Here is a 25,250-nt window from a genome sequence, read left to right on the forward strand (position 1 = left end):
CGACTGGGGCCTTAGAGCCTTACCATCGATAAGGCACCAAGAGTAATCTTTCCACGGGCCACTGCCCGCACTCCCCCACCTCAACCCCAAAGTCAGCCAGGAACGTCGCCCCTCAGCCCGGGGGTGGGAATACCGGTATCAAATCATTGATGAAAGCTCATGGCAAAATTCGAGCACACAGATTAGACAAAGCACAGCCTGAGCTGAGCAAATGACCGCGTCGTTTCCTCATTCTCTCGCTGCGAGCATTCTTCGAAATTCTAACCGCGTCCGATCGTTTCTGCGGCACACGCCTTGAACTTACCTCAGGTATCAATTGGCATCGAACACGAGAAAGCCACAACGTCTCGATGACATGCTGACATACGGCGCAATCAAGTGTCATACTGAGCTGTTAGCCTGGACACGACCTCGGCCGCCACCTACGTACTAACTTAATCTACTAGTCTCCAACTCCCCGAAGCCAAGTGATCACGCGCACATCCACGATCCATCGTCTCCTCGGGCCCCCGACTTGGCAGGTCGCTCGAGGTACGGCCCGTGAAGCCGACGGCACAGCCTCACGATAACGTCTTGCCATCCTACGCTCGGCGAGCCGATAATCATCGTCGATTTGGAGCTGGCATACAGCGCTTTGTTGATTGTCCCGAGTGGGGCGATGCTAGTCTACCGGAATATCGAGTTTGAAGCCGAAGTGAAGAGACCGGATAACGACATCATCATCTCGCTGGGCTTCGGGCTGAATGAATCCAGGACGCAGAACTCATAGCGCCTGATGGCCGATTGCCAGATGCAGAAGCCCTCCCGGCCTGTTCTCTGTTGGGCCTGCCATATGGTCAGGTGCGGAACTACAGCTGGGTTCAAGAGCTGGGATGGACTGCTATAGCCGATGTTATTTGCGAAACAGCCAAAGCCGGATCGCGGGCAAGCTAGCAAGCGACTGAGCATAGCAGTGATAGAGCATTGTTGCGATGCTTGTTGTTGATGCTGCAGGGTGCCAACGTCCCCCGGGTTCCCTAATCCTCGGGGATGGGAAGGTCGAACCGATAGACTGAGACCGGGAGACCGTTTAGCCGCCAGACTAGCGAAGAGCAGGTTAGCCGCATCAGCGCGAAAAGAAGAGAGACATGGCGGGTTGATGCGATCAAACAGAGTGAACAGGGGAGGTCGTGGAGTGGCCGAAGCGCTCTGACTTTCAACCATATAAGATTGTGATATCCCAATCTCATCAAACGATGTCTCCAGTCGAGAAAAAGTATGGGGTGACAAAACTGAGAATATCGCTCATCACGGTTGAACTTTGGTTGGGTGAAACAGTGAGTGATCTTACGTCGTTAAGACTCTACCAAAGAGGAAAATCATGGACACATCCCATGCTCACGCGAAAAGACCCCACCTGCACCTGGGGTTCAAAGCCAGCCTGGGACGTTGTGGCGTATAGCGGTCTGAGGATGATTCTGGCACCATGCAGGAGAACCTGACGACGGGCTTGACAACCATAATTCAAGTTGAGACGTCACGCCGCGTAGAGACTCGCGAGTCCTTGTTCTTGATGCCTGTCAAAACGAACATTCTCGGAATTTCGAAACGTAAGAATGTGTCGGCGATTGGCCCATTCGCCGACAAAAGACCGGGCCGGGGCAGGTCTTGGGGTCAGAAGGTCAGCAGCCCGAGCAGAGAATTTTAATGAGCCGGCCCCCGCCAAGTCTCCGGATTTCTCCGTATTTCGGTCCGAGTCCTTGATTGCGGAGCCCCGGAACACCACCACTCCAATGCCGTCTTACCTATTGGCAGCTCATATGTTCAGCAACGCCAGCTAAGCGAATCCTTTGCGCTTGTTGTCACCAGTCGCTGAACCTTTCATGCATCGTCGAATTTCTGGAATGTCAATCATGCCCTGGTTGAGCACGCGACGTCCCCGCATTGCCAGACAACGGCCTTGTGTGGTTAGGCCAGTCTGGGGCCCAAAATCTCCGCGCGGACGAATTCCGAGGGGCGCTTGGATTTGGTTAAGATCCTCGCGCTAGTCCAGCAAGCCTTCGCCAATTTTGTCAAGAATGCCGGCGCCCTCGAGCTAGCAAACCATGTTCCAGGCCTTTTTGGCCATTCAGCGCTTGCCGATGGGGACCTGGGGATTTGAGTCGAGTTTCGGCCTGGCACCTGCAAGTGCGACCTTGGAAAAAGGCCGACAGACGTGGGCCGATACACGCTGTGCCTGTTAGACGGCTTTTGGCGTGGCCTGGGACTGCAAATGACGACTGACAAGTGAGGAGTTTGATGGGCAGACATAAATAACCGGGGTCGTTTCGCCGTACCACACTTTCCCCCGCTCTTCTTTCTCCAATCTCCCCAGACATTTTTTTATCCCCCTCCAACATTTTCTCTCAGCTTGATCGGACCTTTTTCACATTCACACTGCTCTGGTAACACGATGGCTGAGCCTGAGAAGACAGAGCTCGAGGCTCTTGAGGTCGTGCGCGAGCGCGCCCAGGATGCCGACGCTTTCATCGACGAGATGGAGCAGAAGCTCCAAGAGGCTGGTGGCCTTGAGACCGGCTTCTTCCACATTCAGTTCAAGAACCCTAAGCACTTCACATGGCTGCTGGTTGCCTTCGCCAGTATGGGTGGTCTGCTGTCGGGTATTGACCAGAGTACCATCTCTGGAGCTAACCTTTACCTCCCCAAAGATCTCCACCTGGACTCAAGGCAGAACAGTCTGGTCAACTCGGGTATGCCGCTGGGTGCTGTTGGTGGTGCTTTGATTCTGTCGCCTTGTAACGAATACCTTGGACGAAAGTGGTCTATCATTATCTCTCTTATCTTGTACACTATCGGTGCTGCGTTGGAGGCTGGTTCTATTAACTTTGGTAAGCTCCCTGACCATATCCAGGATCGGTTTAGGCTAACTAATTATCTCTAGGCATGATGGTTGCTTCTCGTGTCATCCTCGGTGTCGGGGTCGGTCTCGAGGGTGGTACTGTCCCCGTCTATGTCGCAGAGACCGTCGAACGCCGCATCCGTGGTAACCTGGTGTCGCTGTACCAGTTCAACATTGCCCTTGGAGAGGTCCTTGGTTATGCCATCTCCGCCATGTTTCTGCGTGTTGAAGGCAACTGGCGATACATTCTTGGATCATCGCTTGTCTTCTCGACCATCATGTTCTTCGGGTACGCATCATAGCCCATAAGCTCTTAGTACCTTGCTAACCATCTGCGTCTTCTGTATAGAATGCTCTTTCTTCCCGAAAGTCCCCGTTTCCTCATCCACGCCGGCAAAACTCTCGACGCATACAAGGTCTGGAAGCGCATTCGTGGTATTGAGACCGCCGAATCACGCGACGAGTTCTTCATCATGACAGCGTCTGTCCGCCAGGAGGAGAACGAGGTCAACGAGGGTGCTGTGAACAAGCGCTTCCCTTGGATGGACTTCTTTACGTGCGTCCCCGATCATACTCAACAATTTATACCCATCTTGCTGACATCCCTCTGCAGTGAACCCCGCGCCCGCCGCTCCCTCATCTATGCCAACATCATGATCATCCTCGGCCAAATGACCGGAATTAACGCCATCATGTACTACATGTCCGTCCTGATGAACCAAATCGGCTTCAACGAAGAAAACGCCAACTACATGTCCCTCGTTGGCGGCGGCTCCCTGCTGCTCGGAACCATCCCCGCCATCTTCCTTATGGAGTCCTTCGGCCGCCGTTTCTGGGCCATCGTCACCCTTCCCGGCTTCTTCATCGGTCTCGTCCTCATCGGCGCCAGCTACCAAGTCGATATGAAGACCGACCTCATGACCGTCGAAGCTCTCTACCTCACTGGCTTGATCGTCTACCAGGGTTTCTTCGGCTGCTACGCCTGTCTCACCTGGGTCGTCCCGTCTGAAGTCTACCCCACTTACCTCCGTTCCTACGGCATGACCACCTCCGACGCCCTCCTCTTCCTTATGTCCTTCATCGTCACGTACAACTTCACTTCCATGCAGGATGCCATGGGTAAGACCGGTCTGTCTCTTGGCTTCTACGGCGGTATTGCGGCCGTCGGCTGGGTGTACCAGATCTTCTTCATGCCTGAAACCAAGGACAAGACGCTTGAGGAGATTGAGGAGGTTTTCTCTCGTCCTACTATGGATATTGTCCGCGAGAACTGGGCTGGTGTCAAGGAGACTTGCGGACACCTGGTCCGTGGCAACTTTAGGAAGGTCTTTGTTGAGCAGACGAAGCGCCGGATGAGTGTGCACGAGGCGGAGATGAAGGGGATGGCCTGATTGATCTGTGATCCACAAAGAATGGAATATTTATGAGATTTTGCGGTCACGATCTGTGATGGCTATGACTATGATTTACATTACGGATATATGAGATCTTATTTACAACATCATGAAGAATATACAAAGTCATATACTTTCATCACTAATTTTTCTGCTTTAGTCACTGAAGATAGGATCTGCGTTTTTTCCGTTCCACTGGGCCCTGAGAACGAATGGGCAGTACTTGACGTTTGCCCTCACCTTGTAATGAAAACCATCGGGAGATGTCTGAACCAATTGTAGCAACCTCTGCTGTAACTTGCGTAAAGGCATGGGGTATGACCGTCGCAAAATTGCTCATTCCAAAGTTTCTTATCCGGGAGAGGACTTGTCAAGAAGGAGAGATACATTGCAAAAGGTTACGAACACGGTCAAACCGGCCCTACCTGGCCGCCTCGGTAGATGAGGTATGCTGGGCCGGCTCTACATAGTGCTAGTCTTATGGGGGTTAAGGTGTGCTGCATCCCAGATAACCTTCGTACCTAGTATTGGAGTAGAGCTTATGACATTAGATTGGATATAAGTACATTGCCCAAGCATTACGTAGCTTGATCCATCGTCCTCGTATACGTGGCTGGTATGATGTCATGCACGTGCGGGAGTATACATACAGCGTCACGCTATCCTAGGCTGTGCTAGGCTGTGCGACTAACGAGCTGGGCAACAAAACTGTCTATGGCGTATGTATAACAAGCCCAAAAGCCATTCTAAGCGCAGCCGCCGTTCAGCCCTGGAATCCATATCGTGGGGCCATCTCCGACGGTGTCTTCAAACCTGGGGTATCCATACCAAGATCTCGCTAACCACTTTGGGCGAAATGCGGCGCTCTCCAATCAGATTGGTACAGACGTTAGAGAGATGAGGTCAGCTTACAGGGATCAGCGCCCTGGGCGCCCCTAAACACTGGGTCTAAGACCGTTCAGGCAGAGTGCAGCGACACAGGTCATTTTCAGATGGAGGCTAGGGGCATGGCGCAGGAACGGTGCTGGAGAGGTCCATACCGTCATCCAAGGCTGAGCCCAAGGGTCTGAGCTCAAGCCTCTGTTGATCGCGCCACTGCCTCAGTCGTGGGGATATAAGATGGGCCATGTCCCGTTACTCTGGGTTGGTGTCTGTATAACTTCACTACAGCCAACCACCAAGATGAGGGCCTACACTTCTCTACTTCTGACGACACTCAGTATCCCCGGCGCCCTCTCTAACTTCCTGGGCCCGATCTACCCAGCGCCCACTGACCTCACCAGCAGCAACAGTCTTGTCGCTGCAGCCTGGAAGAACCTCACCACAAGCCTCGACAGGAGCTTAAATGGCCAGGTCAATTCAACTCTATCCGAACTCAGCGATCTCACCTTCTCGGTTGGACTGTTCTCAACGCACGACTCAAAGGCAGAGCGACTGCAATACCACCATGCTGCGCCTGAAACTCGCAACGCCTCAGTCGGGACACAGGAAATCGACGGGGACAGCATCTATCGCATCGCTAGTGTTTCCAAGCTGTTTACCGTCCTTGCCGGGCTAATTGAACTGGATCTGGAGGAGTGGGAACGGCCTCTCTCAGAGATATTCCCCGAATTTGCACACCTCGTCCGCGAGAAATCCAACACCCTCGACGCCATCTACGACACCCAATGGAACGCAATCACCCCCTTTGCTTTAGCGAGCCAGATGGGCGGAATTGCACAGTACGCCGCCCCTTGGACCCAGGACATTCTGGCATTGTATGTCCTTGAACCCCTGGTTTACGGTACCTCATCGCCCGAAAACAACCCAGCCATCTATGGCCTCCCACCTGTCGATCTGTCTGACCCCGCGAACGTTGCCCCCTGCACAACGCCAGAAGGATTCCTAGCAGGGGAATGTGATGCCGAGACCTACGCCGAAGGGGCATCTACAAACCCACCCATTGCTCTCCCCTGGACGAGTCCGATTTACTCAAACAACGGCTTTACCCTCCTCGGCATGGCGATCGCAAATCTAACAGGCAAGAGCCTCGACGACGTTTACCAGGAAAGTATCTTCGACCCTCTGAACATGGACTCCTCGTACTCTGTCGTCCCGCCCAACTCAACTCTCCCCCGCAGCGTCGTAGCCGGCGGACCGGGCAATTTCACCATAAACAACGGCCTCTCCAAGTCCTCAGGAGGCCTCTACTCAACTCTAAACGACCTCGCCAAGTTTAGCACCGCAATCCTCAACTCGACGCTCTTGGACATCCACACAACCCACCGCTGGATGAAGCCCGTCACCCACACCTCAGACTTGCACTACGCCATCGGTGCCCCGTGGGAAATCTATCGCTATGAACATTCCGATACCGGTCTGGTGACAGACATTTACACGAAGCTCGGCGACTCAGGGAACTATGGCGCAATGGCCCTCTTCATTCCTGACTTTGACGCAGGCCTCAACGTCATTACGGCCAGCTCTTCAGCTACAAGAGGCCAGCATACCCTCGACCTCGTCCAGGCCGTCATCGATGTTTATCTCCCAGCATTAACAAAACAGGCCGCCCGCGAACTCGAGCAGAAGTACGCCGGATCCTACGTCTCAACCACACCAGGCCTAAACAGCTCCCTCACACTCATAGCCTCAAAAACGTCCCCGGGACTGGCTATAACATCCTGGATCCAAAACAGCACCGACATCCTCTCCCTCCTCTACAACACCCCCTTATTCCCCTTCAACTCAACCCTGCGCCCCCTGATTGCACCATCCGGCTCCTCGAATAAAATCGCCTTTAGACTCGCGGCGACCCCCGTGAATCCGGTTCTCCCTAAAGACCCGAGTAATCTGTTCAGTGCGTTCTATGATGCGGATCAGTTTGCGCAGCTGGGGCAGTGGACGTATGCGAATCGGTATATTGGGGAGTTTGTCTTTGAGATTGATGAGAATGGGGCTGTGAGCGGGGTTACGCCGGCTGCGTGGTTTGGGAGGTTGGAGAAGCAGTGAAGGGGTGAAAGTGGAATGGCGTTTGGGTTTTTGTTTGGGATTTTATATAGCTGCGTTGCATAGTTGCTAAGTGAGTCCCTGAGTCTCTATATTGATCAAGATGTGACATATATCTCAATATCCCGACATTTCTCCCGCGTAACGATAAAGATGCTAACCCAAGGTATGATAGAGAGATTTGCCCGACAGAGCGAGAGATAGGCCTATTTGACCCGTTGGAGGATAATGTTAGCAGACAGCAGCAAGCCGGCAGCCATTGTCTTGTCGTCTGAAGGTGCGACTCTGCTTGGGTACGGTACCTGCATGTGCAGCTAAGATCAGCTGAGAGATTCGGCATCAGCAAGGCAACTTCACTAGTGTCCTTCGTGTCCCTTGAAGCAGAACAACATCGTTAGCACAGTGAAGAAGTCATTTCTGTCTTTGCTGCTCATATACTATTTGGAAACTCAGCGGACATGCTGCCGGAGTTCCCCCGACCCTCAAGTTGGATGCTGGCATTACTCTAATATGAGACGAGTTCTCCTGGAGATCGCCTCATATCCGCCGAGTCTCGTCCTCTCATCGTGCCTAGGATTCTTAGTTCGCCTATCGAGACCCGACCCCGCGACATTACACATCTGGCTACTCTAGCTTTCCTCTGAGATAGAGGATTTGGAGAAGATGAAGATGCTATTTTCGGGGCGGTCGCGTTATCGCTCTTTATCTATGGTGATGAATCCCGCAGAAAACCCCTGGACGTACAAAAGCTCCCTCGGTCGCTCGAGATCTAAGCTTGAATGCCTCTGAGCAAAAATCCGGGCGGCAACTGCAACCGCAGATATGGATAAATCAGCGCTTGTCGAGCAGGCCTCGACGCCCGTCTCTCCTTCCCCTTCTCCGGACTCTAATTCGCCGCAAGACGTACAATCAACCTCTCTCCGCCGCCGTCTTCAACGCGTTCTATGGGATACGTTCGACTACTCGCCTGAAGAGCGGAGGCTGATTTTCAAGATTGATTTCTTCATCCTGTACGAAGCGAATATGCTCTGCCCTGCAAGACTCATCGGACGGGCTAACAAAGGCAGAACCTGGGCGAGTTTCTCGTACTTCTCGAAGAACTTGAACTAGAATAATCTCTGTAGGTCCTCATGGACTTCGGTCGAGGTCTGAAATACAAGGGAACTGACAGCATCCTAGCAAATGCCTACGTCTCTGGGATGAAAGAGGAGCTCAATGTCGTCGGAAATCAATACCAGACCTTCACGACGATGTGGACAATGTACGCTTCGCTTCGCTCCTTGCGCAATGATGTCTGAAAACCTGACAGAAACTGGATAGCGGCTACGTGATCTCCCAGATCCCATCCCAGATGATTTGCACTCGCGGTAACACCTTCCTCCCCTCCCCTTCTCGATCCTGCCAACTAACCATCACGATTTACACAGTCCGCCTCTCCCTCTGGTGTCCATCCTGGGAATGCCTTTGGGTAATCGTCACCTTTGCCTCAGCCGCCGTCAAGACCCCGTACCAACTATACGCCTGCCGCTTCCTCGTCGGTCTCGCAGAGGGCACCTTCTACCCCGCCGTACACACCGTGCTAGGCGGATGGTACACAAAGCGCGAGCTCGCGAAGCGGGCTTGCATATTTTTTGGGTCCGCGTTTGTTGGGAGTATGTTTAGCGGGTATCTACAAGCTGCGCTGTATACCGGGATGAATGGCGTCCACGGACTCAGCGGCTGGCGTTGGCTCTTTATCTTTGACGGCGTGATTACCTTCCCGATGGCGCTTTGGGGATACCTTGCGCTTCCGGATTTACCATCAAACACCCGAGTACCTTGGCTGAAGCCTGAAGAGAAGGCACTCGCACTGAACCGAATGCGCAAGGCGGGAAAAAGTCTCGACGAACCGATTACCTGGAAAGGCACGAAGAGGGTGCTGTCGAAATGGCACTTTTGGGTCTATACTGCATACTATACGTGAGCCCAACCCCTACCTAGAACACGCTTAGAATATATGGCTAATCATAATCTATGGTACGCAGCTTCTTCATCTGCTCCGAGAATATCGGCGGCTACATGAATCTGTGGCTCAAGAGCCTGAACCGGTACTCCGTCTCGCAGATAAACACCTACCCAACCGTTACCAACGCGATTACGATTCTGACGAGTCTGGCCTACGGCTGGACGAGCGACCTCTTTCAGATCCGGTACCCGATTGTGTTCTTCTCTCTGACGGTTTGCTTCTTTGCGGCGATGAATCTGGCGATCTGGGATGGGGTGCCGTTTGGGCTTAAGTGGGCGAGTTATTATCTAACTGGGTACGTTGCACTCTCTTTGCAGACTGTATTTTATTTGCCGCTCAAATACTTTGGATGATTGCTGATGGAGCGTAGATTTGCGCAGGGATCAGGTCCGGTCTTTCTAGTAAGTTCCTACTAAAACGCGACAACGACTAGGTACTGACTGAATGTAGACAATGGTCAACGAGATCTGCGCAGGCGATAGCCTCGAGCGAAAGATTATTCTGGGCTCAACTAACTCGATCGCGTGCGTTTCTTCCTTGGTCCTATCTCTATCATGTTCTTCCAACTAACCTTGAGCGCCAAGATACACTTTCAACGCCTGGATCCCACTGATCTCATATAACACGAACTACGCCCCGCGGTTCCTGGTGGGAAACTCGGTAACAGTGGGGTTGATCGTCGGTGCGGCGGCAATATTGGGTCTTGCTGTTTATCTACAGCGGAGGGATGAGCGAAGGCAAGATACCGGTAAAGGCGCCAGTGGAGGAACTGGACAGGCCCTTCGAGCGGAGGTCTAATTTTAGATGCCCTGTGGCTTGGACAAAGCGTCAATGTGTTGGCTCGGTTTCTCGTGTTGACTGTTTGTGCATCACCTGAAGTATCCCTGCTCTTACCACTATACAGTTGGCATCCAGGCAGCAACATTCAAGACTAGGCGCAAACAAAGATACAGCATGAGTCCAATGGGGGCACAAAGCAACCGGAACAACAGCTCCGTAAGGCAAAATGAGCCAAAGGCAAGTGCCTAGAATATAGTCATCGCAATGACCTACATAGCACGTTCAGAGGGTCCTTCATGAGCCGGCCAAGCTGAGGTCCTGCCTGAACGAAAACTAGACACGGAACAGGGGTTGGGCTGAGCTTTGAGACAAGCGAAGTGCTCCGCCATTTACCTGCTAGCACAGTATACCAATCAACTCAGCAAGCGTCTTCTGCATAAACTGCACAAATCATTACCATAACAACATAAACGCCGAAGAGCGAGATGCAAATCTAAGAAAAAATAAAGCCATCAAGCACAGACCAAGCAAGCTCTAAGTATAGCTCCAATGGACCCAATCAGCCTCTTTACCGAACTCCGAGTGGATCGATACGCGACACGAAAGCGAAAACGAGAGCGAGATCCATCAGGCAGCGATCAGATCTAGGCCTTGGCGGGGGCGGTGCTGTTTTTTTCTCTATATAGAAGTCAAATCTCCTCAACCTCAGTACATAGCACCGATTCAACCGAAACAGACCTCACTATGGCAGGCGACGCCAATAACATCTACGGGTACAACCCGTCCATCCCCGCAGCGGCAATTTTCATCTTCCTCTTCGGCGTCTCGACTGGATATCATCTGTATCAGCTGCTCAAGGCGCGAGCGTTATATTTCATTCCGTTTGTTATTGGGGGTGTTTGTACGTCCCTCTCTTTCACCTCCCTCAGTCTCAAAAAATGAGACTAACTAGAATACAGTTCAAATCCTAGGCTACCTCTTCCGCATTCTGAGTCACAACCACACCGATTCAATCCCGCTCTACGCCCTCCAAACCGTCCTCATTCTACTCGCGCCTGCCCTCTATGCGGCATCAATATACATGGTCCTCGGGCGTTTGATTGAATACCTCAACGCACAGGAGCATAGTCTTGTTCGCGTCAAGTGGATGACCAAGATCTTCGTCACGGGCGATGTCATTTCGTTCCTCATGCAGTGTGGAGGTACGGCATTCCATCACCTCTCCTTCTATTCACCAGAACCAGAAGATTAAGAGTGCTAACAAATGGTCAGGCGGCGGCCTAATGTCCGGCGACAACACCTCAACGCGCCAAACCGGCGAAACAATCACAATCATCGGTCTCGCGGTCCAAATCGTCTTTTTCGGATTCTTCCTGATTACCTCGATCGTCTTCCACATCCGCCTCAACAAGACACCTACTTCGAAGTCCCTCGAGATGAAATCTACCTGGCGCGGGAACATCCTGGCCCGTAATTGGGTCACACTCCTCTTCACCATGTATATCGTCTCAATCTTGATTCTTGTTCGGTCGGTGTTCCGCATGGTAGAGTTCATTGATGGGTATGGCGGGTATATTATGACGCATGAGGTGTTTATCTATATCTTTGATGCGGTGCTTATGGTAATCGTGATGGGGGTGTTAAATTTCTGGCATCCGGCTTTTGTTTTATCGGATGGGAAGAAAGGTCGATTGGCGGATGGGGGATTTGAGGAGTTGCCTCTGAGATAGGACAAGAGGCAATCTTCTTTCTTTGTACTCTATATACCACTAAATATCAATACTAGCTCTTGTGACGTTCTTCGAAGTTCAAGAAGGCTTGATGCAGCATTGGGGGTTGTGCTCTACGGAGTTTCGCACTTCGAGGAGCTTCAGCCAGGCCGTGAGAATTTGGTAAGTGCTGATGTACAATCAGATAGGCTGACCATACAGTAAATGTGGTATGTACTTCGGGATCTATATGAAGCAATTGCACACTGGATCCTCGAAATCTCAACGCCCAACCAAACCTAGCCAAATAAGTGGCAGGGGAACTGCCTGAGGTTATAGGTTGAACGCGTTGCAGTTGACACCATAAACGATTAGATATTAACCATGGTAATCCTCAACTCCAAGTCCTTCCGAATTAGACACTCCACCCTCAACGTTGCACACTAGAAAAGAAGACACATCAAATCATCCATATTGCTCCCTCAACGCTTTAAACAAGCGTAATACCACAAACCCACACCTCACTATTTCCCCTCCCTCCCCGCAAACCTCCCAATCAACCCCGCAACCTCCCCCGCCCTTCCCTCCATCGGCAAATGTCCCACACCGCTAATCCACAGTCCCCGCGGCGCCCAACTAACCATACGATCCGGATGAATTGTGCGCGTCAACACAGCCTTGTAATCCCGGATCAGCTGGTCCTTGTCCCCAAAGACAACGGCGACTTCGCAGCCGTCATTTCTAGTACCTTGTTTCGGGTATGTGCCCCAGTAGCTCCGGACTTGGTCGTCTTGTGCACTCAGGCGCGTCTGCACGTTCAGACTATCCCAGTTTCCTGGACCTGTTAGGCCCTCGAGGAGTTTCCAGGCTCTTGTGTTCCGGAGCGTGAAGAGCACGAAGCGAGGCAGGGACGGAATGGAGTGGCTGAATCGCGCAATTGAGGTCTTGGAACTCCGCGGGAGATCTTTGTACGGGGCTGTATAGTTGGCCACTTCGGACTGAGACAATGACGGCGCGAGGAACCGGTGCACCAATGATTCAGGGAGATATCCGCCCAATAGACCTGTACTGCAGTACCAGATCCTGTTTAGCAGGCGGTAGTGTAGACTTTCGTCGCTCAGACGCGGCGGGAAGAATGTGTTTAGGAGGAAGAGGCTGGTGACTATGTTACTGGGGAGGCGCGGGATTGTGCAGAGGGCGATGCAGCTACAGCCGATCTGTCAGTATGTCCCTGTATGAACGATGAATGGGAGTGGGAAGGAGGAAAAATGGAATGAAGAAGGAAGGAAGAAACATACCCGCCCCAGTCATGCGCCGCAACAATCGCATTCTCAACCCCCGTGACGTCAAAGAACGTAACCAACGTATGAATATGCAGCTCTGTCGTTATGGCCTCCGTTTTCAAGATCTTGTCGCTCCGCCCATGACCCAGCCAGTCAATTGCGTAGACGTCGTGACCGCGTGAGAGGAGGGTTGGGATCACCTGTCAACAACCTGTATTAGCACTTCACACCCTCGAAATGGCCCAGAGTGGAAACGAGGTAAGTGAGTGACATACGTTTCTCCACACAAAACTCCAACTCGGATTCCCATGCAAAAGCACAATCGGCCTATGCTCCCTCCGCCCATCCTGCAGAATCGAAGAGTAACTCGCCCGCAGATAAACATACCGCACCTTCGCGCCGCAGACTTCGAATTCTTCTGTTTCGTTGGCCCAGGGCGCGGAGTCCATCCAGCCGCGACTGTTTTTCGTGACGTGGAAGATTTCGTCAGCCTTAAAGCGGTACGATCCGTTTAGCTGCGATTGCGCGAGGGTATCGGATTCATTCCGGTAGTTGTCTGTGTGGTTTATTAGACGGTTCCAGCCTGAGGACCCGATGAGGAGGTAGATTGAGTTCTTGAGTGTTGCAGGGAGTAGAAGGAGGAGGAACTTGTAGAGGTATAGTGGGAGGAGGATTGAGGTAAGCAGAATTCGGGTGAGCGTGAACGAGAGGATGAAGGAGCTTATGTGCCCGATTGCTGATAGGATTGCTGCCGTGAGGACTTCGGTAATCGTGGACGCGAGCTTGTATGCTCGGTCGACGTGGAGGATGTTCAGGTTTAGATGAAGGGGCATCTTGACATTATTAACTCAGTAGGGCGGAGGCTGGAGGGGAAGATAGATAGAGATGGTCGTGGTGTTTATCAAAGGGGGAGGGGAGGGGGAGGGTGGATTCATCACGACAGTGGTGACATCATATACACACGACACCCACGTTCTAGAAGCACGTCCTTATCTCTGTCCGCATTATATGGCATGTTTAGCAGACTCTAGGCTTGGACTAATTAGCGAGATTATGTTTAGGAGGCTGAGGGTTGCGGCCATGAGGATTCAGCTAGAGGGGAAAAATACGAAGGATTTCATACACATGTTTCTTCTTCAACGGCATGCTATCCCAATCCAGAGCTTGCTATATGCCAATGAAATCTATTTTGAGCTCACGTTGGCTACCTATGTTATCATGACCATAGAATGGCTTGATTGTAAGAACATCGCCTTAATCCTTGTCGACCGTAGGATCCCACGCACAAGGCTCATACTTGCCCGTATCAAGTTTCTTCATATCCTCATCGCTAAGCTCAAAGTCGAATACCTCGCAGTTCTCCTTGATCCTCGACGGCGTCACTGACTTCGGCAGCGGAACGAAACCCTGTTATAGTTAGCCATCGCCCATTCCAATTCCCACAAATCTACCACTCGGAATAGGTAGAAGGGGAAAAACTCACCATCTGCAAACTCCACCTAACAAGAACCTGCGCCGGCGTCTTCCCATACTTCTTCCCCAGCTCTTGCAGAACAGGATCATCCCCCCTCGTATTCCTCACAAGCGGCGAATAAGCCTCGACCACAGCGCCGTGCTTCCTCAACCAGGCAACGATATCCGGGCGCGCAAGCCACGGATGGATCTCGTACTGTCCGACATCGATTGCGCCGCCGCCGCCGGAGGATATGTAGTTCTGCAGCTCGTCGAGATGGTGGACGCCGAAATTCGACACCCCGATCGAGCGCGTCTTCCCGGCTTTTTGGGCTTCTATGAGCGCTTTCCATGTGCCGAGCCGGCCTTCTTTGCCGCCGTAGGGGGCGTGGATTAGAATTCTATTGGAGTTAGATTTATTCGTTGGTGGGGGGAAAGAGGGAGGGAAGAGGGATGTACAGATCGAAGTAATCGGTGTCCGCCTGCTTGAGGCTATCCTCGATATTCTTCTTTGCGGAGTCGTAGCCGTTTGCGCGCGGGGGGATCTTGGTTGTTAGGAAGACTTCAGAGCGAGGGAGGCTGGCTTTGGAGATTGCGGCGGTGACTTCTTTTTCGTTTTTGTAGGCGGCTGCGGAGTCGATCTTTTTGAAATTCTTATTAGCTGTTGGGAGGATGGATGGAAAAACACGTACGTGTCGATAGCCGAGTTTGAGAGCCTCGACAGTTACATTTTCGGCGACGTTTGTTGGTCTGGAGAGTGTTTATCAGCATTCTTCCGGGAGCTTCGAAGTAGAGGGTGGCTGTACGTCTGGTAAACCTGGTCTTGATTAGCTCAAGCTTTTAGGGCCATTCGAGGCAGGAAAGCTTACACCGTATCCTAGGATTGGAATTTCGTAGCCCGACAGGAGCTTCTGGGTTGATTTGATCGTGAGGTTCCTGGCCATGATGATTGAATCGTGATAAGGAATTTGGGGTATGTCAAATCGGAGAAGGGCGATTGACCTGTTAAATAATCGCCGAGCGGTTTCGTCATACTTAGGTACCTTGCTGACATATGCGGGATTGGCTCCAGTTAGTTATCTCCGAGTGCTGACAAGGTGCCTTAGTTTTTGCTTCAGTGGACGATATTCTATAGCTGATAAAGGATTCTTCTAGTATCTCTGCGATGACTTCGCTCTTCATAACGTAGGTCAACCCTCCATCTACCTGCGGAATGATGGACACTGACATTAAAAATATGCATTAGCAACAGTTTGTCTCGCAGAAGAAGCATAATGGACATCAAAGGACATACCAAGAATCTTGGTGCAAGTGGTACACTAGCTCCTTAGCCAAAATGGATCATCTTTAGCTTTTATTGCTTGGGATGGATAAATGCAAGCACTTGTCCTAGTTCAGTCCTATGGTAGCGGTGGTTACCTAGGGCTAGAGTTGCTGTTGCCAAGATCCGACCGGCGGTCCGTGACGAGCCCTAACTTTCAGGCCGGTCGCAGTAGCAGCAGGGTCACAGGGATCTCTAAAGTGCGTAGAGTTCAATTGACACTCTCTTGACTAATTCTCTCAAATGGGAATGAGCAACAGAGGAATAATAGGTCTTCCACTTTGAGTCTTCAGCCTTTCATTGTGGGCTGACAGATTAAGCTCGGAAAGAGTAACTGCGACCACAACCGCAACCGCGCCCGTCGCTGCCGTAGATGGTACGATAGCCTTAGTTCATGGTCGCATATTTTGAATGTTTCTCCACCACGGCGGCTATCTCCCGTACTCCAAACTGATCGAGTTTCAATGGTGAAGTTCTGCGAAAAGTCTGGACAGGGAATCGAGGTAGGCGTTCCAGGCAAAATCGAGGTTGCTGTTCGGGTTCGGTTCGGGCGGTTCGATGGATCGTTCGCTCGCCATACTATATATCTAAAAAACTCATCAGGAGTGTCTAAAAGTAGAAGAAGGCTCAGCCGAATAAGAGTTTGCGACTGTCTCGGCAGAGAGGGGTACGTAGTGAGTCAACGAGAAGGGAATTTTGGCTCACCATGATCTCACCCGACTCATGCAAGTATCAGATACCTCAAGGATGGTCTTGTAGAACGACTGTAATCTTCCTAAAGAGATTGCACCGAGTCCGTCGTTGGTCTAACGTCCGCGGCCTTCCTGAAGAAGCAAAGTCGGACAGTCTTGGAATTCTCGTTGAGCGCCTCGAAAGAGGCTCGAGACGGATCATCTCCGCGACATCACAACACAGCGTATACGATGCGGTACGTGAGGAAATCTGGTCAAGCTCTCGAGCGCCTTTGCCGACCTAGTGCTGTATGGATGAAGGTAGAGCGGATGCTTCAACTGCTGGGAGGCGCGAATCGGACAGGCAACTCGATGCAGGGATGACAACTGTGAACGACGATTAGAGTCTGGCGAGGGAGAGATGTTATCAAGTTGGTTATATGTAGTCTTTGAGAGTCTTCCGCACTTCAAGATCATGGTTGACTTCTAGAAAATTTGTATTTTGGCTTCATTGGTTAGTGATCTTGCGGGGGTAAATTGTAGGAGTGACATACTGGTCACCTGAGAGACGAGGTTCAAACTCAGCATGCATAGAAAATGACAACGGTCCGAAATGCATGCCCTGTTAGCATTCTGGTCGAACTGCTAAGTTATGGGAGAGGAGAGAAGCACAATACTCCGCGGAAATCTATTGTGTTCATAGACACGTGACCAGATTCACTCAAACTCACAACAGGGAGAAATCTCTTAAGTCAACAAGAGTACGAGTGTACCTACAGTTTAGTGGCAACTTAATGCCTGAATCAAGGCAAGATCAAGGCTGTATAGGCGGATTGTTCGCACGCGAAAGAGTCTGGGTTAGAAACTACGTTTTGACTTCGAGTGGGAAAGCTACAGGGTATTCTAGCTTAGTGAAACGGTCTATATTCCTAGGACTGATAGTCATAGTTTATAGTGTAGCCTACTGATATTATAATGGAAGAAAGTGGTATGCAGTTTCATTCGATTAATAAAAACGAGTTTCCTGTTAGAACAACAAGTTGAGTGCCCATGAGCTCCCAACAATTCAACAGCCCGTTAATTGAAAAGAGAAAATGAAAGAAAAACATGATTTATTTGGTCCGCTGAGACACCTCTAAAGACGCCGTAATTGGAGTCAGCGCATAGACGCGAGGTGTCCCATTGCAGGATCACAAAAAAAGACTGATAACATTGAAAACTGGAAAGAACCTCGCTCGTTCATAACACTTGCATCACCGAAGACTTGTAGACGGATCGATTGATCAGATCACACCAGAGAAGCCAGAATAAATTTAGCAACGGCTGGAGCTCTCCTGGGCGATAACAGACCACATGTCGGGGTGGGTGAGGTAACCTCCAGCAACAAGGTGACCTTGGTAGCTCTCAACGCATTCGGTGAGGAGAACATGGACACCCTCAGCCATGTGGCGGACCTCCATGGTACGAGAATTGTGGGGATCCTTTGAAGAACACTGTTAGTCTTGTCTTATGAAGAAAAAGAAAGAAAGCACATACCTCATTGCACCAGCGGACCTCAGACCTGGAAGTGCAGGCAATACGCTCGCATGAGTTGGGGCCGAGAGTGCGCTTCTTGGGAGGCGGAGTGAGCTCAGGAGTCTGCTGGGCAGTACCGTCGGCGACCTTCTCCAAGTAGCGGGCAAGCCATTTGAGGTCCTTGTAGTCGGCGGCAACGGCTTTTCCGGCGCAGTTGACGGTGTGCTAGAGGCGTTGTGTTAGTCTTTGGACAGATAATCAACAACGGGTGGGGAGAACTCACGGCAGACGACATGGTGGCAAACATGGGCAGAGCCGCGATGGCGAGGAGGGAGGTCAGAGAAAAGCGCATCTTGGCTGATCGGAGTTTGAAGATGGGATCACGAAAGGACCTTGAGAAACGGTTGTAAAAGGAAGAGGACTTGGTTGCAGGTTCGATCCAAAGTGCTGAGAGCTGAGAACTGAGAGGCTTGAGGGAGGTAGAGAACTGGGAAGATGGTTGCAGATGAAGAAGAAACTCGGTGGGTGGAGAGAAGCAGAAATTTATAGAGGTTCAGAGGAGTTCTGGAGGGTTGCGGGGGTCGAAGATGGTGTGGTGATCAGGATCATCGAGGGTGACTTTGCCATTTACTGAAGCTGAGCAGAAATGATAAGCTCACTCTTGGATAGCCAATGGGTGTTACGCAAAGAGAGTGATCCTGCAGTGAAAAAATAAACGCAGTGGATCTGGTTGCATCCAGGTTGATAGTGGAAGCTGCCAGAAGGCAGCCCTTCACTAAGACCTCTTTATACTAACACTGTGCGAATGAGCAGGGGAATGGCCATAGATCTCGAGGCAAAATACAGGACGTCCAATATAATGTTCAAGTCACGTATATTTGAATGTCTAGGTAAGGGTGGCCAAAGAAGAGCATTGAGACGGCCAATCTTACGAGCATCTTTGGACCTACTGGGAGGCTTGGGTTAGAGTATACGCAGACGTCGAGGTAGCAAGAATGAGAACTCTCTAGCTATAAGCCTCATTCCATAGAGTCAAGCAGCGAGGACAATTGAAATTTGTGAAAACATTGAACCAAGCCAGTCCAGCATGACGCCAGTAAACAGGATTTTTAACATTCCAGGTTCTATGTTCATACACCGCACGTCCGCTGGGGACTGCTATTTTTACAGGACAGATGCAGATATATTAACTACCAGCGTGCTAAGGAATCCGAGCACAGCTTGCAGAGCCCCTATATATCCCCCGGGATTAAGATACCGAGCCGAGAAATTGATAGGTGCCCCTGTTCTACAATAGAAAGGTATCCCACAGCCAAAGCATGAGGACACGAAGGACATCAACGAGCAGGAAGTAAGCAGTGGGAACAAGCCATCTGCTTAAAGACATGATAATATTATATTGCGAGGTTGTGGCTATTAATTATCTTATCTTCTGCACATCCTTTAAAATATCACCAGCGTGACCGTAATTGAATCCCCTCCTCGCTTGCTTGTTTTTCTTCCTCCGGCTCACGAATCTATCCCCGAGTACCCAAGGGGACTAGGGGCACTGGATGTAGAATTTGGCGTTCGTACAATCAGGTTCGATTTCGAGGAAGCGTGGTCGTAGGTGTTTTAAGGCTGTTGAGTGCGGTATATAATAGCGCGTCTGAACAATCACTCTTGACAATTCAAAGCGCGATATAGGACTAGGAATAAGACGAATACAGTATTGAAGGATGCTGGGGGTAGCAATAGCCTCTCTGTAACAGGATAAACGCTGGGGCACTCACAGCATCAGTTCGAGGACCAGCTCTGGCCAGCAGAATAAGGCTAGCTATGGGGACTCTAAGCCTGAGGTCTCAATTTTAAAAGAAAACGAAAAACACCACAAGTGATAGATATGGGCTCTGACTGAACTATCCTGTGAGCTTCGGCTCCTAATAGCTGCCTGGAGCCATTGCGCAAATGCCCAAGCCTTCAGATTCCATCATGATGTTGTGCAAGGATCTGCTTCCCCAGAGGCGGAGTGAATGAGGCCCTGTGACACAAGCCATTCACTTTCCCCAGGCCAGTCACTTTGCCTACCTGGTAGGTACCATCAACTCTCTTTCCCAAACTCGCTCTCATCTAATATAAATTTCTCCTTCAACCCTGGACCTTGACTCTTCTCCATCTGCCCACCAACCTTCTCTTCCTCCTCTATCTTCGCAAGCATTCAACCACCATCAACTCTCTGACATCACGGCACCATCTTAACATCAAAACACTTTATCAAACCATCGTGACATTTGCAAAAACCATCAAAATGCGTTTCCTCCTCCAGGTCGTGTCCATCCTAATGACCCTGGTCGCCATGGTCGACGGCGTAAGTCTTACCCCCCCTCCCACTTCTCATCCAATCAACCAACTAACACATCCCTAGCACACGATCAACTGCGCCGGCCGCACCATCGCCGCCGACGCCCTCGAGTTCCGCGCCGCCATAACCCAGCTCCGCTTCATTGAGCAGAATTACATCCTGCACGGCAAGCACGGCGAAACAATCCTGCCCTCCGAGGGGCTGGAACCAGGCAAATGCGAGCACCTGTACTGCAGTCGCGGCACCAACGTGCGCTGGTGCAACGACGACCCCAAGCGCCACATCATCATGGAATACGTGCATTTCCGCGAGGGCGCTGTCGCGGTTTATGATACTTGCCTTACCCAGTATAAGGGCCGTGATGTCTCGGGGGGTGTTATCAGCCATCCGGATAATTGGAGCCTTATTGTGCAGAATTGGAATGGGTGCTAAGGGCGACTCGGCTTCTTTCAAGGTCGCTGGCTCTTTGATGACGAGATGAGCGGCGTCGATGTTGGCGTTTGAGGATCTAGGCGTTCGGTCATATAGTCTGAGCTCTACATACATGTTTCGTCGGTTATCATGTCTTTTCTCTTTCAAGGTCCTCCAACAGGATCTATTTTCCTTCGTGTGTCAGGGCGAGAACCTACCTCACGTCTTCATCTCCTCCGGATGGACGGGCTTCCAACAGCCGGGTTCCTCGCACGTACTCCCTGCAAATGTTTTTCATTGTCCTAAAAGCACCAAATGGAACCGCAGCTTCCATAAACTGTCTCTCTGTTCCGAGTAGAACGTATTCTTCATCTAACTAAAGTGACTGCAGTAGGCAAGGCCGCAACTCGTCTGAGAAATGGGCTATAAATCATATAGCGAACTACCTAGCCCTACTGGCAGTTGCGCATACCTGCGAAGCACATGTATGGTAGAGAGTGCCTCTACCAAGGAGGTATAGATATAAGCAATGACGTCAAATTTCAGACGTAAAGGAAACGGAGAATCGTTTACACCAAGGCCTACGTTGTTACAATGGTCAGAAGCCAGTACAGAAGCTTTACATGGCTAGGTGATCCTTCACAGAGGCTTGAATTACCAAATTCTGTCTTCAACAGAACCAGGGCCAAATTGCAGACCTCAAGGTGAATTCGGAAGAGTAGCGAATCGTTGGAAACAGATAGAAGCATCAGGTGTAGTGGAGCCAACCAAGCATCTTGCCATTAGGTTTGCCTGGACAGGAAGAGGGTCACTGAATCTGTGAAATATTTTATTTGATAAGATTTGTGAACTATATAACTTGTAGAATGGCGAGTGATATGGGAGGTGAATCAGTAGATATATTGAAAACGATGGTCTAGAACCCCGTTCCCAAGAAAGGTCCAAGGTGATTAGCATTGGAGTGGATGTTGAGGGGCCATAGTATGCCCAAAGCAGAGTATTTAACTAGGCGTCACAGATTTAGCGAATTCTCAGACGGCCTGAAGTCCAAAATACCCAGTTGCGATAGCAATGTCTCCAGCTTGGCTTTCGCCTCATCTCCAACAGCAACCAATCCCTCTCCGTTCGCATCGGCGTTAAGAACATCAAGATAAGCAGCTCCGATATCTCTAATTTTCGGAATGAGACTGTATCCATTCGCTTCTAGAATTTCTCGCGGAAGATGACAGAGAACTTCGAGTAGATCGCTCACGATGCTCTGATGCTCTGATCGCGCCTGCGTCTCGTCTTCTTGATCAAGGATAGAATTCGCTTTCGATTGCAGGGGATGGCCAAACTGCTGCAGAAGGTTGGAACGCACATAAAGACTAGTCACAAAGATGTTTGCAATCTGTACGTCGTGTCCAGGTGTTGCACCCGCAGGGCGTGAGAGGCCTCCGCGCCACCGAAGAGGCGGAGGAAGGGTATCGAGGGTGTTTTGGACATCGGTGAGTGCTGTCGAAAGCACTTGAGACCGAGGTTTGTAGAATTGCGCCGTTTGGCAAGTAGTCCAGGTGCGAAAAATGGAGAGGAGATGCGTTAGACCGGGGACGTATGTGGCTTTGTCGCTTGGGGAGGGCGGAATGAATGAGGGGAGCGTAGTGGAAGGGTCAACGGCGAGGTCTTCGTCACTGTACGGCTGCGGAAGATATGAAGAGTTGCTAGGGAGTGTAAGACGGCCAAGGACGGGTTGACCGATCATGTCGGCGTTTCTATGGGATCCGCAGTATTAGAATGCAGTTGCAAGTCCGCGGAAGATTGCGAATGAGACGGACATTAGGGTCACCTCAAGCAAGCACCACAATCTCTTGAGAAGGTCTCCATGCCGCACGCCCATTTCCTGCAATTTGTAAGAAAGTAGGTAGCCCGTTCCAGTGACCGCTTCGCCAACCATCCGATGAACAAACGGATCACCCAGCCCCCTTTGAGCCATCGATGCAGTAGCAAGGTTGTATTTTGCGATGCACCAGTCAAGGCAATACCCGGACTCCGCTGGAAGGAGGTCATGACTTAGGACGAGCTCGATGCATCGGCCTGGCGTTATAGGATGGTACTCGGCGAAGGACTTTCGTCGCAAGGTGGCGGTGGTAGCTGCGACAATGCTAACGACCAGGCCGGTGAAGATGGGGTCAGCGGTGTTCTCGGCGAAGCGTGTGAGGAAATCTCGTCGGTGTAGGACCGGGGCGAGGGGATGGATGTGGCTAAACCAGTCGTTCAAAACGGTGGTAATCAGCGAAGAGGGGGCGAGCAAGGAGAGGACTTTGGTTGAAGAGAAGCCAGCGACTGTTGCTGGGGAGAAGATGGTTGAGGAAGGAGAAAACGACTCGCTTGGAGATGGTTGAGCAGCATGACTGGAGAGAGTTAGCATCATCAAAGGAAGGAGCGAAGAAGAGCACCTGCCGATTTGGAGGACCCCTCTTCCTCCGCGGCCGATCCGAGGTGCAAACAACTCCAAGGAATCTGCACCCATCACAAACCTCCCCTTCTGTAAACCGGCACTTGACGCGACGACTTCGGCAAATATCGCAGGCCTTCTGATTTCGGGTATGCTTCTTGATTTCCATTGTACTGACCTCAGTGGTATGATGCTAAAGGGACTAGGAAGGAACAATCTCGCATTTATCGCCTAAACCTCGCATAAATTCCCCAGATCCTGCTCCGGACTAACCCCGCACATTCCAAGGAACATCCCACCTACTTTCGATCCAGAATGGCTTCCTCGTGGCATGACACCGGCTGCTCGGCCTTCTCTGCCTTCTCTGCCTTCTCTGCCGCAATACTCGCCGGAGCGTCCTGTCCATCGAACAACACCGCGATCTCCTCGAGCGTCGGCCCCCGCGTCTCCACAAAATAGAAACATATCACCACGCACTCGATCACCAACACCGCCACATACACGAAGTAAAATTTCCACTGCAAAGCCTCCAGGCCGAGCGGGTTTACATACTGATTATAGATTCCAGCCAGCGCAGCAACGCATGTACAGAGCGTCAACCCCTTGGCGCGGATATTGAACGGCAAGATCTCCACGGTATATGCGACAGTCAATCCCGGCCACGCGGCGCCGGCTGTACCATAAAACAGGAAAATCATGGCGAGGACGGCGCGACCAGCGGGTGCAGACTGGGTTTGGGAGTAAACGGCACTGCAAGCAGTCCAGATACTGAAAGAGATGAGCATTCCGACTCCAGCAAAAAGAAAAAGTGTTCTGCGTCCAAAGCGGTCGACCAGGAATGCCGCTGCGAGCGAAACCAGGAAACACCAGATGGTCAATCCGCCATTGATTTCAGCCTGAGTTTTGGAGTCGGTGAAGCCGATCGTGTTCAGGACTTGCGATAGATAATACGAGACAAGACCGTTGCCGCTGCACTGGGAGAATATCGCGGTGAGAATGATTAGGAAACATCGCTTGCGATTACCTTTGGTGCGAATGAGCTCCATCCATCCAGTCGAGGCTGCCTCCTGCTCTAGCCGCAATGTTTCCCTAATCTCAGCAAACTCCCACCTCACGAAGGTGTCATTTTCATCGCCATTTCCATGGTACTTGGTGAGGACGGCGCGCGCCTTGTCGAGTTTGCCTTTGCTGATAAGCCATCTTGGACTTTCAGGAAGAAGCCATATCCCCATCAGTTGAATTCCCGGCATGAGCGCCTGCAGAGCGGTCGGCAGCTGCCATTGGACATCACCGCTGAGATTCTCGAGCGTCCCAAACGCAGACCAAGCGGCAACAATTGCACCAAGATACCACAGCGTGTTATAGATTGTCGTGATTTTTCCTCTGTGCTTGGGGTGAGCCACTTCGGTGATAAGCAAAGGACAAGCACCGTTGCAGATCCCTGAACCAATTCCAACGATGATTCTGCCTGCGAGATACATCGCGTCTCGGTTCGGGTTCGAGGTTGGCGGGAATGATTGAATGAGAGCACCGAGCACTATCACCGCAGATCCGATCGCCGTTCCAAGTAGTCGTCCCAGACCATCGGAAAGGTAGGGAGCGATCAAAAAGACAGCGAATGTTCCGATTCCAGGGAGCGCGCCAAAGAGGCCGAGACGACTGCCAGTGGGATTGTCAAAGTCTGTTCGCTATCAGCAGTGCACAAAAGCCCAATAATGGAGAAAGGAGGGCACTACAGGCAGCCCAGGTGTCCATCGTCTGAAGTCCATTCAACAAGCTTGCGTCATACCCAAGACTTGTCGAGGCGAGGAATAAGATCACCATTTTGAGGTACAACTGGCGCAGTTTCGGCTGCTGGTACCAAGGGATGGGATTCGCAGTGACATCTCTCGGATCCTCAGTGGGAAGGAAGTCTGTCTTCTTTTCCGTGGAAGTCATGATGCGCGTCTATCAGTTGTCCTACAGGGTTCTGGGATGTGTCAACAGTCCATGTGGACCCTTATATACCCATCTCGGATATTATGCGGGCGATTACCCCAGACCTCAATCCCCGTGGGACAATGAGATGGGG

General features: G+C 51.3%; 9 protein-coding genes across 9 annotated transcripts; 5 read left to right on the plus strand and 4 right to left on the minus strand.

The window, feature by feature from the left end:
• Positions 1-2,126: 2,126 nt before the first annotated feature.
• On the plus strand, positions 2,127-4,411 carry BDW74DRAFT_131070 (putative MFS sugar transporter). The gene is made up of 4 exons (XM_073722287.1): positions 2,127-2,867; positions 2,921-3,167; positions 3,228-3,434; positions 3,492-4,411. The coding sequence occupies exons 1-4, from the start codon at positions 2,432-2,434 to the stop codon at positions 4,267-4,269; spliced, it is 1,668 nt and encodes a 555-aa protein (XP_073585706.1). The 5' UTR covers positions 2,127-2,431; the 3' UTR covers positions 4,270-4,411.
• A 1,020-nt stretch (positions 4,412-5,431) lies between these two features.
• BDW74DRAFT_150108 (serine hydrolase domain-containing protein) lies at positions 5,432-7,372 on the plus strand. Its single transcript, XM_073723967.1, has one exon. It carries the CDS (start codon positions 5,455-5,457, stop codon positions 7,258-7,260), a length of 1,806 nt encoding a protein of 601 aa, XP_073585707.1. The 5' UTR covers positions 5,432-5,454; the 3' UTR covers positions 7,261-7,372.
• A 707-nt stretch (positions 7,373-8,079) lies between these two features.
• Positions 8,080-10,402, plus strand: BDW74DRAFT_167029 (uncharacterized protein; the record flags this gene model as incomplete). The annotated part of the gene is made up of 8 exons (XM_073726637.1): positions 8,080-8,335; positions 8,437-8,518; positions 8,578-8,624; positions 8,685-9,216; positions 9,282-9,561; positions 9,713-9,786; positions 9,847-10,010; positions 10,380-10,402. 8 exons carry the CDS (start codon positions 8,080-8,082, stop codon positions 10,400-10,402), a joined length of 1,458 nt encoding a protein of 485 aa, XP_073585708.1.
• A 377-nt stretch (positions 10,403-10,779) lies between these two features.
• On the plus strand, positions 10,780-11,844 carry BDW74DRAFT_131154 (RTA1 domain-containing protein). The gene is made up of 3 exons (XM_073722289.1): positions 10,780-10,943; positions 11,002-11,244; positions 11,315-11,844. The coding sequence occupies exons 1-3, from the start codon at positions 10,787-10,789 to the stop codon at positions 11,770-11,772; spliced, it is 858 nt and encodes a 285-aa protein (XP_073585709.1). The 5' UTR covers positions 10,780-10,786; the 3' UTR covers positions 11,773-11,844.
• A 431-nt stretch (positions 11,845-12,275) lies between these two features.
• BDW74DRAFT_176580 (haloalkane dehalogenase family protein) lies at positions 12,276-13,867 on the minus strand (the record flags this gene model as incomplete). The annotated part of the gene is made up of 3 exons (XM_073728642.1): positions 12,276-12,957; positions 13,050-13,234; positions 13,310-13,867. The coding sequence occupies 3 exons, from the start codon at positions 13,865-13,867 to the stop codon at positions 12,276-12,278; spliced, it is 1,425 nt and encodes a 474-aa protein (XP_073585710.1).
• Positions 13,868-14,288: 421 nt separating this feature from the next.
• Positions 14,289-15,430, minus strand: BDW74DRAFT_176581 (aldo/keto reductase family protein; the record flags this gene model as incomplete). Its single annotated transcript, XM_073728643.1, has 6 exons — positions 14,289-14,441; positions 14,518-14,887; positions 14,946-15,127; positions 15,179-15,236; positions 15,293-15,303; positions 15,356-15,430. The coding sequence occupies 6 exons, from the start codon at positions 15,428-15,430 to the stop codon at positions 14,289-14,291; spliced, it is 849 nt and encodes a 282-aa protein (XP_073585711.1).
• Positions 15,431-17,791: 2,361 nt separating this feature from the next.
• BDW74DRAFT_176582 (uncharacterized protein) lies at positions 17,792-18,345 on the minus strand (the record flags this gene model as incomplete). The annotated part of the gene is made up of 3 exons (XM_073728644.1): positions 17,792-17,959; positions 18,015-18,218; positions 18,277-18,345. 3 exons carry the CDS (start codon positions 18,343-18,345, stop codon positions 17,792-17,794), a joined length of 441 nt encoding a protein of 146 aa, XP_073585712.1.
• A 1,935-nt stretch (positions 18,346-20,280) lies between these two features.
• On the plus strand, positions 20,281-20,766 carry BDW74DRAFT_176583 (uncharacterized protein; the record flags this gene model as incomplete). The annotated part of the gene is made up of 2 exons (XM_073728645.1): positions 20,281-20,340; positions 20,398-20,766. 2 exons carry the CDS (start codon positions 20,281-20,283, stop codon positions 20,764-20,766), a joined length of 429 nt encoding a protein of 142 aa, XP_073585713.1.
• A 2,712-nt stretch (positions 20,767-23,478) lies between these two features.
• BDW74DRAFT_167032 (sugar porter family MFS transporter) lies at positions 23,479-25,117 on the minus strand (the record flags this gene model as incomplete). Its single annotated transcript, XM_073726638.1, has 2 exons — positions 23,479-24,860; positions 24,916-25,117. 2 exons carry the CDS (start codon positions 25,115-25,117, stop codon positions 23,479-23,481), a joined length of 1,584 nt encoding a protein of 527 aa, XP_073585714.1.
• Between the last annotated feature and the right edge of the window lie 133 nt (positions 25,118-25,250).

This window comes from Aspergillus multicolor, assembly GCF_047715735.1.
Source record: "Aspergillus multicolor strain CBS 133.54 unplaced genomic scaffold BDW74scaffold_7, whole genome shotgun sequence".
In the NCBI taxonomy this organism is placed as follows: domain Eukaryota; kingdom Fungi; phylum Ascomycota; class Eurotiomycetes; order Eurotiales; family Aspergillaceae; genus Aspergillus; species Aspergillus multicolor.

Bases quoted from the DNA above. Each gene is read 5' to 3' on its own strand.
- BDW74DRAFT_150108 (XM_073723967.1), top strand. From the start codon at position 5,455: ATGAGGGCCTACACTTCTCTACTTCTGACGACACTCAGTATCCCCGGC.
- BDW74DRAFT_131154 (XM_073722289.1), top strand. From the start codon at position 10,787: ATGGCAGGCGACGCCAATAACATCTACGGGTACAACCCGTCCATCCCC. The intron at 10,944-11,001 runs GTACGTCCCTCT...ACTAGAATACAG, and splicing joins GTTTGTTATTGGGGGTGTTT to TTCAAATCCTAGGCTACCTC. The intron at 11,245-11,314 runs GTACGGCATTCC...ACAAATGGTCAG, and splicing joins GTTCCTCATGCAGTGTGGAG to GCGGCGGCCTAATGTCCGGC.
- BDW74DRAFT_131070 (XM_073722287.1), top strand. From the start codon at position 2,432: ATGGCTGAGCCTGAGAAGACAGAGCTCGAGGCTCTTGAGGTCGTGCGC. The intron at 3,168-3,227 runs GTACGCATCATA...TCTTCTGTATAG, and splicing joins TCGACCATCATGTTCTTCGG to AATGCTCTTTCTTCCCGAAA. The intron at 3,435-3,491 runs GTGCGTCCCCGA...ATCCCTCTGCAG, and splicing joins CCTTGGATGGACTTCTTTAC to TGAACCCCGCGCCCGCCGCT.